This window comes from Mus caroli, chromosome 2 (genome assembly GCF_900094665.2).
Source record: "Mus caroli chromosome 2, CAROLI_EIJ_v1.1, whole genome shotgun sequence".
Taxonomy (NCBI): Eukaryota; Metazoa; Chordata; class Mammalia; order Rodentia; family Muridae; genus Mus; species Mus caroli.
Window position 1 is genome coordinate 165,579,356 of NC_034571.1, and position 10,919 is coordinate 165,590,274.

Sequence of the window (10,919 nt, forward strand, 5' to 3'; positions counted from 1 at the left end):
CAAAGGCTCTATAAAAAAACAATCTAAAGAGAAACTTACCCACTACTCAGGAGGCACTAGGGTTTGTGTGTAAACTATCCCCAGAAGTTGTGTGTGTGGTGTGTGGTCACTAGACTGAGGTGCGATTCAGAGTGGAACCATTAGGTGGGGAGGCCTAGTGGAAAGAAGTTTAAGTCTTTGGGGACAGGCCCTGGAATGAGTTGGTGAGAAACCAGTCCCTTCCTGTCTGTCTTTCCTGTCTGATCCCCATAAGGTATATGGCTTTGCCCCTGTCTCCTCCATCATTTATCTGTCTTACACCAGGCCCAAACGCAGTGGATCTGCCTGAGCATGGACAGAAACCTCGAATACCACAAGCACAAACACTTCTTATCTTCCCATGGATACGTCCTAAGCATCTGTCACCGAGGAAAGCTGGCTGACTAAAGAACAAACTGTACAAGGTAAAAGTGTAGATGTCACCAAAGGAAGGAAAAATGATAATCTTCTCTATGGAGAAAGCATACAGGTTTTATTGGGACATAAAACCTAAATAAATAGAAAGGCAGGCCACATTTATAGATTGGATTCTCAATATTATAAAGATGACAAGGTCCTCCAAATTGACAAACTGATGCTGTGTTTTGCCTTATTTTGTTAGGACTTGATGTGTTGGATTTAAAATCTATATGGGAGTCTAAAGGACAGAAATGAGCAGAGGCATCAGCTGACCAGGGCTCTAACTGTCAGGAAACAGGAAATCATGGTGCACAGCCACAGCAGCAGGCTGGCTCCAGTGGAAAACTTGACACCACTAACTGCAGTGAAGTGTATGGCACGTGCAGGCGGGCTATGCAGTGAGGTAAGCACTCTGCAAAGCCAGCAACATCCACTCAAGGAGGAGGCACACACTCATTATCCACCCGGTACACAGTGTCCACAGGAGAACTGCAGCCAAAGAGCGCAACACCTAAGCCTCCCTACCTCATCAACAGGCAAAGGCCAGTGCACTCCAAGAACAGCTTCAAAAGACACAGCCACACGGAGCACCAGCCCAAAAGCCACTGTCTCTATGTAACTTCATGAATTTAAACTTAGAAAAAAAATTAAAACTGTAAGGTAGATAGATACCTGGGGCTAAAACTTAGCAGAAGGGTAAGAATGTGTTTCACGTAAAAACCCAGCTCAGGGATGAGAGCCTGGTGGGGCGGAAGCGGTGGAGAGGAAGGAGGAGGGCTCTGGGAGCACGTGTGGAGGACATGACCACCAAGGATGCTGGCCTCATAAAACTGCTTCAACTCGGCGTCTATGCGTTTCCCCACCTTCTATGTATCGCATCTCACGGTGCAAGCAAGCTGTGAGATTTGTTTCTAATTTTCTGTGGATAAATACTGTGCTTGCAGATATGCATGTGCGCCGTACATGACTGGTGCCTGCGGCGGCGCCGGGTCCCGGCAGCGGCGTTCTTAACTGATGAGCCACAATGTAAGATGCTTTGAAGAAGGGTTTGTCTTTATTTTTTGTTTTTGTTTTCTGAGACAGGGTTTCTCTGTATAGCTCTGGCTGTCCTGGAACTCACTCTGTAGACCTGGCTGGCCTCGAAAGCAGATCCACCTGCCCCTGCTTTCAAGGTGCTGAGATTAAATGTGTGCACTACGACACCCACCCTTAAAGATGGTTTTTAAAGAGATTTTAGTAGAACATAAAAACAAAAAACCCACCTAGCAATCTCAAAAAAATGTCAAAGACGTATGATACAGAATTCAGACCTCACTATAATCTGACAGCAGGTCAACCAGGCTGGTTTTACAAAACAAATGACCTGCACCCGTCAACAATGTCAAAACCAACCGTGGATCTGATCTGTGAGGCTGAGCTGGAAGGTTTCAAAGGAAGAGAAAAGAAAGTAATCCTCGTGAGAGGTAGAGAGAGACTTGGACACAAACGGGCACTACAGGAGTGCAAAGCTTAAGTGGAGGCCATGTTGCCGGGCTACATCCTGGACAGGAAGACAACCCCGTGGCATCACTGGGGCAACCGTTATTAAATCTCTATACTAGGCAACAGTGTCAGCTGGGCAGGGGGCACCGCTGAGCTCAGCACCTGGGAGGAAGGATCAGATGGCGCTCTATGCATTCGAGGCCAGCCTACGCTACAGAGTGAGCTCCAGGCTAGCCCGAGTTACACAGTAAAACCCTATCTCAAAAAACAAACCGAAAATAAATAAATGACGGACAAGATTGGAGCAGCTGAATTTCCCAGGAGTCACTGTGGCACTGTGAGTTTAGGGGTGTGACAATGAGAGGCCTCTTCCCAGGGAAATGACGCTGAAGCAATCCTGGGCAGAGTGGTGTGAGGTCAGAGGTCAAGGAAAACTCACAGACTTAAGGACACAGAGAATGTGAAGGGGGCAAGGCAAAGTGCTGGCTGCAGGAGGATTGAAGCAGAGGGCATGAGGCTTCTTACTGCTATTCTTTAAATAACCCCTCCCCCCCCCCTCTCTCTCTCTCTGTGTGTGTGTGTGTGTGTGTGTGTGTGTGTGTATGAGAGAGAGCTTAATTTAAAAATCATCTCTTGGCTGGAGAGATGGCTCAGTGGTTAAGAACACCAACTGTTCTTCCTAAGGTCCTGAGTTCAAATCCCAGCAACCACATGGTGGCTCACAACCACATGTAATGAGATCTGATGCCCACTTCTGATGTGTATAAAGACAGCTACAGTGTAGTTACATATAATAAATAAATAAATCTTTAAAAAATAAATAAATAAAAAGACGGTGGTGGCGCACGCCTTTAATCCCAGCACTTGGGAGGCAGAGGCAGGTGGATTTCTGAGGTCGAGGCCAGCCTGGTCTACAAAGTGAGTTCCAGGACAGCCAGGGCTATACAAAGAAACTCTGGCTCGAAATAAAACAAAACAAAAAACAAAAACAAAACAAAAACAAAAAAAATCTCTTGGCAAACTACAGAAACACGAATTTCCTACTTAAAATGTAAAGTAAGGGTATAGCACACATTAAATCCCAGCCCTGGGGAGGAGCTGTGTAGAGGCAGGAGAATCTCTGAGTTGAAGGCCTGCCTGGTCTACAGAGTGAGTTCTAGGACAGCCAGGGCTGTACAGAGAAACCCTGTCTTGAAAAAGAAAAACAAAACAACAAAAAGTAAGGAATGAAGAAACAAAACAATATTTTTCACAAATATCAGTACAGTACATAGAAATCCAAGAGACTCCACAGAAATGCAGTGAAGTTATACTCAATGCAGTATCAATAAAAGGAAACAAGAGCTTGATCTCATTCTCATTTACCAGTGTCAACCAGAGTCTAAGAAATGAAGCTGCCATGAAGGCAGACACCTAAGAGAGAGGCCTCCCAGGCTACAGAGCAGGACTGTCTCTCAATAAAAGTTAATAAATGGCAGTGACAAGACAGACTAAATAGCTGGAATTAAACCTGACAGTCAGGACTCTGTAGCAGGCTGTAGCTTCATAGCTGTATTGTTGTGTTTGCATACAAGAGTTACAAGCACACACACACACACATGCACACACATGAGTGCATATATAGAGAAAGTAAAGGAAAACTTACAACACAAACAGAAGGGTAGAAGAACTGCATTTGCCATGGATCAACCGGATTCTACAGGAGCCCCGTCGGCCGGCTGGTTTACCTGTTTTCCAGGAACTGCTAAGCTCCTGCAAAGCGTGTGTGAGAACAAAACAGAGAGAAAGCCAAGGCCATCCTGATATGCAGAGTAGCGAGCCTTGCTCTGTGTGATGTCACATCTTTGATGATTTAGTTATGGTACTGCAGATCCTCGCAGTGACAGGTACATCAGAGTCTATGATGACATGTGTCTGAACAAAGTGGCAGCACAGGGCAGAGAGGACAATGCCCCATCTCACAGGTGTCCAGACAGCAGCCATGACTCCAGGTAGACTGGAGACCCAAATGGGAAATGGGAAATTTGGAAAAACAGCAGCAGAGAATAGCAACGGTCCTGAGCCTATCACACATTTCTTTTGTTGCTTCTTGAGACAAGGTTCTGAGAAGCAGCTCAGCCTATCCTTAAACTTGGTATTGCCCTGCCTCAGGTGCACAGAGAGGGTGTGTATGAGCCATCTTGTCCACTGCAAACACTGCTTTTACATGACCTGATGCGACACAAGCACTAGCCAGGAAAGGTGAAGCAAACAGGCTGTGAGCCATATGAAGGTGAAGAGTGAGGGTCACCATTTCCCTGTTTCTGAGATGGGAGGACACTGGGCTCTCCCAGTGCTATGACTTACAGGGTAAGGGTTGGGACTGTGCTTGACACAGACCATCATTCTATGAAGAACAAGCAAGTAGGCAGCAAGGACAGACTCTGGGGAGCCCGCTGGCTCTCTCAAGAGTAGGGTGGCCAAGGAAGATGCAGAGGATAAGAAATGAGCTAAGGTCTGTTGCTGGTCTTTGCTACTCTGAGGGTTCTTTTTCCCATTCTTTATTCCCCCAGTTTCACCCTGTCATAAGATAGGAAAGGAAGATGGATACAGGGAAGAGGGAGATAGAGATCCCTGAATCTAATATGCCATAGCAACCCCCCTGAAAGACCAACCTCACCTCGCAAGGCCCTAGCATTTATATAACCTCTGAAAAGTTCCCAGAATTCCAAATGTCATACAATCACAGAAACAAAAAACAAGTATTCTTATAATATTTCTGTTTTGTTTTGTTTTGTTTTAAAGAAACCAAAACTGCAGAATTCTCACTCCTAAGGTTTGTAAGAGAAGGAAAGGACCAGTGTGCCAGATGCAGATTCAGGGAAAAAGGTACTCATGAGCTAGTGGGGACAGAGGATGGGAAGTGAAGGGGCCAGGGGCAGTGGAAATGGGCAGACAGGAGGGACAGAGATGAGGGTGTGCAGGTTCAGGGGAGTCTCGGCAGCCGCAGTTCCTCAGTCCTTCAAGAACCAAGTCAAGGTCATCATCGTTAAAAACAAGATAGACTGCACTGGGTCAGCCCTGCTACAGAGCCACAGTGGACTAGAGCAGGACCAGGGTGACAATCAAGCCCGCAGCTGAACCTGGAAGTCCACAGTCCAGCTGTGGTGTGCTATGCCCCATGGTACTCATGGGACAGGAAGCCTTCGGCACCATTTCTCCCTTTGCTCTCTATAACAAAAGCAATGCACAAGCGGGCTGTGGCTCTGAGAAAGAGCATGTGTCGCATACACAAGGCTTTAAACTTGATTCCAAGCTCCACCAGAGTAACAAAAATAAGGGGGAAAGAAAGCCTAGGAAGACAGGACTCTGCAGACAGAATCAAGGTGTCCTGGAGACAACTGCAGCCCACCTTACCCATGAGTTCCCTGGAGCCTGTCATAGCAACAGGAGGCCAGCAGTGTGAGGATGCTGCTTACCAGCTGAAGACATTCTCACTGAACACATGCTTTTCCAAGTGAATGCACAGGGCCAGGTTATCGTGGCCAGAGATGTTCAAAAGAGCCATGACCTTCCCACATTCTGTACCACAATTTTCAAATCCATTTAGACAGGAAGAGGAAACACTCTAAAACTGTGCCATCAATAGTGATGGGCCACCCTGAGGAAGACATGCCCTGTGGCTGGGCTGTCCAGTGCAAGCTCCTAGAAGCCGTTCACAAGTGAGCAAACAGCTATGGAACTACAAAGAAGGGTGACAGGGACCAGTATCACAAAGGAAAAAGGCTCCCATCAATATGCATGGCAAGCACTCAGCTCTCTGGGGAGTGTGTACCTCTCCCCTAATATGCTGGAAAGTTGGGTAAGAAGCATTCTCACTCTGCCGGCACATATCCAACATCTTGGACACCCTAAATCCTGTTTGTCTTCGGTGCTCACAGGACTTCATGTACTCCTGGTACCAAATCCCACCCATCCACATCCCGGCCTAGCAACACTCGAGAAGGTTTCTCCCACAGGTCCCTTAGTCCATCTAGGATGAGATGCACTGAGGTGGCTGAGCTGAGCTGGGGCCCTGGAGCCAATGCACCTGGAGTAGAAGTAGTCTCATGAAGACCTCAGATTAGCTGTGTGATCTCTGTACTTCACACCCTGATGTAAACCTACCTTGTGCCATCAGAGTGGTGGGACACATGAGTTCTTCACATGTAGACCTGTGAGACCTGTTCTCTAATCCTGTGACCTGGCGAACCCTGACCATTGGTTTCCACTGTTTCTGCACCCCATCGCTTGATCTGTGAGCTTTGATCTGCACCATGGCTGGTTCTCTCATCTCTAAGCTGTTCTGCAGATGCTGGTCCTCTTCTCCTCTGTCCTGGGCTTTTAGGTTGTGGCTAGCGGGCAGCATCTCTATAGGAGCTCCTCTGCCCAGCATCTCCCACGTCAAAGGCTCCAGAGGCACCGATGTGGCCGACCTACAGTTCAGCTCTCTGCACAGTGCAGCAAGGTCTTCGGCAATAGGTGCTCCCTTGAGCAGGCCTCTAAGCACTCACTACTGACTTCTGTGTGCCCAGCACAGTGCCTGGTGTGCAGGAGATGGTTACATGATGAGCAAACTCACTCTATAACCATGCATCTCTCTAAGGAAACTTTTAACCACCAAATTAACATAATCTTTCCATAAGATCTTTCTATAAAACATACACTGAAGACTTATCACTACAAGACTACTCTCTGGGACTGGTGAGAGTGAGAAAAGTTGCTAGGTCGTCATAACAATTAAAGTAATAGGGGGCGGGGAAATGGCTCAGTCAGTAAAGTGCCCGCTGCCCAAGCATAGGAACCTGAGTTCAACCCCCAGGACCCATACAAAAGCCAGGCATGATGGAGAATAAGGCAATCCCAAGGCTACAGACACAGAAGGCAAAGCCCTGGGGCTCCAGAGCTAGCCAGTCTATGCTGCTTGTAGAGGATTAAGCCAATGAGGGCTCATGTACCAAAAAACAAGGTGGACATCTACTGAGGAATGACATCCACAGCAGACCTTTGGCCTCCACAGGCATGTGCACACAGACTTATGCACACAGACATACATATGTGTGTTCATGTGCTCTCGCACACACAAATCAAATGCTGTCAGTTTTTAAGCACCTATGATGGGCCAGGGGAATGGCAGTACCTAGTAGGTGCGACTCAGGGGGGTGGCAGTACCTAGCAGGGGTGGCCCTATTTTTCCTTTTGTCTTTTAAGACAAGGTCTGTTACAGAATTCTGTACCACAAGTGGCCCCAGCTGTGAGCTGTAAGCTCAAGGGAGCTGCCTCCTTCTCCCACATATGGCCGTTCCTGTGGTCTTCTTGGGTACTGGGGATCCACATTCAGGCTCTCACGTTTGTGTGGCTGTCACTACTGAGCCACCTCCTCAGCCCTTGTTAGTCTTTGTAATCTTTTCTTTATTCTTGAGAATTTCATATAGCTATACAAAAATATGACGTCTATCCATCTTTTTCTCCTTTACTCCCAACATGCCCGCTGTCTTCTTTACTGTGATAACCCACTGACTCCAGCTAGTCCCTCCCCATGTGAAGGGCTAGCCACTGGAGCATGGGGAACTTACCACTGACCACAATTAAAAAGAATTCTTCTTCTCCCCCAGCAACTGTTCACTGCCAATAACTCCTCAAAAGGGAGTGGGCACTGGGGATCTTCTACCTTGTCTACACCGGGATTCTGGCTGGCTTGATCTTCTGTGGAAGTAAGCAGAGCTGCTGTTAGTCCACAGTGTCACAGCCATGGTGTGCCCAGACGACAGCACTTGCAGTGCTCTGCCCTCTTCCTGCTTGCACATCCTTTCTGTCTCCTCCTCTTCAGCATTCTCTGAGCCTTGGTGGAAGATGTATCATTTAGCAGCCCTTCTTGCTACTGTCCAGCAGCCATGCACCTGGCTTACCCCAGTCAGAAGTGGGAGCACACACACTTGTTCTCACAGTCATCTCTGTGCACTGTGCTCCCAAGCCTGGCAGCCAGCTGTCCTCTTTACTTGGGTTAAATAGCTTAGTGACATACTGTGCAAACTGACATGTGACTGTTGGAAGAAAGCTATAAACCTGAACATGCACGCTTCAGAGGGTCAAGGAAGACTAGAGTTCAGTGGCCAAGTTAGGTGTGGATAAAACAAGTGAAAATGAGGATTTACATTCATGGCTTAGTATTTTTATAACCGTTTGTTTTATTATTATTATTATTATTATTATTATTATTATTATTATTATTATTGAGGGGGTCAGGCATGCATATGGAGGTCAAAGGGCAACCAGTAAGGGTTGGTTTTCTCCTTCTACCTTCCAACTCAGATCTGTAGACCATGCAATTCCTGCTTTTGCTATGGAGCCAACTCTGCACCCCTGCACTCATGTTTTAGGCACAAATCTTGACCCTTAGGAGAACTGAGTCTGAAAAAGTAAGTGAGGCCTCCTGGGTGGGTATTGTCTAAGAAGTCCCAGTGCCTAGACCAGGCCTTGGTGCAGACTGTGACAGCAGCCTACAAACATGCATTTAATGAACAACACAGCACTGTTAAAATTTTCTGCTAGGGGCTGGAGAGATGGCTCAGTGGTTAAGGGCATTTGCTACTCTTCCAAAGGACCCAGGTTCAAATCCCAGCACCCACATGGCAGTTCACAGCTGTATGTAATCCAGTTCCAGGGGATCTGATACCTTCATACAGACATAGTTGGAGGCAGAACACCAGTGCAAATAAAACTAAAAAACAAACAAACAAACAAACCAAAAATCTGCTAGTGGGCTGGAAAAATGGCGTAGCAGGTTAAAGAAAGCACTGCTCCTGTTGAGGTGAGAGGCTGAGTTGCAGCATCCACATCAGGCAGGTTACAACCACCTGTTTGTTACCCCAGCTCCAAAGCAATCAGATGCCTCTGGCCTCTGTAGGCATCTGCATTCACATGCATGCACACTTGCCCTCAACACACACACATACACACAAATTTTAAGAAGTAAAACATAACAGCATTTTTTAAATCCTCACTCTAGCTGACTGCCTATCATGCAGCCATCTTGTCTCACTCCTGCTGGAGAAGAGGGAGCTACTGGAAGGGTTAGATATGCAGGAAGGACCTGGATTTGAAACCCAATTATCAAGAGGACTCTCACTGTTTCAAAGAGAGCCCGGTAGGCTTTGTGTACAACAAAGAGAAAAAGACACAGCAGAGCCCTCCTGGCCCCCAGCCCCTGCTGAACCTTTCTATTCTGACCAAAAAGTATAAAGATGAAGAAACAAGTGGCCAAGGCCTCCCAGAGGCTAGTTTTGGCAAGAGACCTGCCTCCCTGGCTAGTTCTGGGAAGATCAATGGCACCTGCTCTAGAGGTGTCGATGCCCCCCGCTGGACTCTGCACTGAAAATTAGATGTCTGTGCCAGTCACACTGCAGGTGTGAAGAGGCAGAAGAGAGGGAGCCATGGCCAACTGAGTGGCTGAGTGTAGAAGAGATGGCTAGCCGTGGCCTACACGTTCACTTTTCCCTCAAGCACTGGTCACAATCTCCTCAACTCTTTTAGTTAGAAATTAGAGCTTATTAAAAGTTTAAGCTGCCTGAGGGAATTTTAATAAAGTATACATTTGTGCGTACACACATGCGTCTGTGTTTGGTGTCTTCCTCAACTGCTTTTCCACCTTAGTTTTTAGGGCAGGGTTTCCTGCTGAACCTGGAGTTCACTGATCCAATGAGAACAGCCAGCCAGTGAGACCCAGGGACCTTCCTGTCTCTGCATGCATGGCTCTGGGATCACAGGCAAGGGTAGCCACACCTTGCTTTTAAGTGGGTGCAGGGGATCCGATTAAAGTCCTCACGCTCACTGGACAAACACTTTGCAATTTGGTTTATCTTCCGAGGCCCAAGTAGTGTGCATTAGTTGTGTGTGTGTGTGTGTGTGTGTGTGTGTGTGTGTGTGTGTGTATGTGTGGGATATTAAAATGCCATTTCTCTGCAGGATCAGGGGCTAGCTAAGTAGCTCCACATGATCAAGTCCCTCCCGGGGGTCTAGAAACTGCAGCCCTCAGCCCACATGAGTGGGAGCAGCCGTGGATCTGACAAGTACACAGAACTCACACCTGAGCCCTGGGGCTCTTTCAGGGCTTTGGAACCCACAGAGACTGACCTGCAGGCACAAGGAGAACCTTACATGCATTAGCCCCTGAGACGCATCTATGGTTCTTGGGCCTCATCAGAAAACTAAAGAACTTGACAGTCAGTCCTCAGAAGAGCTGTCACTGCAGAATACTAATGACCCCACTGCAGAGACATATACCAGGGAATAAAAGCTACAGGTCACACGATACTGAATAATTAGCCCATATTGAGTCCCTCCTACGATGCAGCAACCAACCACACACACTCCTCTGTTGTTCAGCTTAAAATGTTCTAATGTTCGGATTATTTTTTTTGAAAACTTCATACAATGTATTTTGATCATATCTGTCCCCCTCTTTCAGGTGATCCCTCTTACTTATTCACTTCATGTTGTCTCTCTGTCTATGAGTCTGTGCGTCTGTCTGTCTTTAAACTCATCAAGTGTGTTTTGTGTTGGCTGACCACTCCTGGGAGTGAGGTCACTATACAAGAGTTACAAATAACACTGAAAAAAATACTTTTCCTCTCTAACAAACAATGCCTGTCAACAGCTCCTCAGCTAGGGGTAGGACTTCACACTCCCCTAACTCCCCCCTGCTGGTGCTTCTTCAGGCTTGAGACTGTGCAGGTCCTACTGCATTAATAGTGCAACAGCCCTGCTGTGTACCATCCCTGCTGTCCTCCATCTCTGTCTCCATCTGTTCTCCATCTCTGTTGTCCTCCATCCCTGCTGTCCTCCATCTCTGTCTTCCATCTCAGTTGTCATCCATCCCTGCTGTCCTCCATCTCTGTTGTCCTCCATCTCTGTCTTCCATCTCTGTTGTCCTCCATCTCAGTTGTCCTCCATCTCTGCTATTCTCCATCTCTGCCATCCTC

At 47.3% G+C, this 10,919-nt stretch overlaps 1 protein-coding gene across 5 annotated transcripts in view; it reads right to left on the reverse strand.

The window, feature by feature from the left end:
- The window catches only part of LOC110290525 (putative serine/threonine-protein phosphatase 4 regulatory subunit 1-like), a 74,135-nt gene that overhangs the window by 39,241 nt on the left and 23,975 nt on the right, over positions 1-10,919 (reverse strand). The window contains exon 1 of one of the 5 annotated variants that reach the window (XR_003835995.1): positions 7,515-7,588. The exons of 3 other annotated variants lie outside the window; for them this stretch is intronic. Coding sequence is in view for 1 of the 2 variants with exons in the window: in XM_029474535.1 (XP_029330395.1) it covers positions 7,515-7,644 (130 nt within the window). In the remaining variant the exon portion in view is untranslated. Of the gene's footprint in view, positions 1-7,514; positions 7,645-10,919 lie in introns of those variants that run through there. One more of the 5 variants, XM_029474535.1, reaches the window with a different exon arrangement.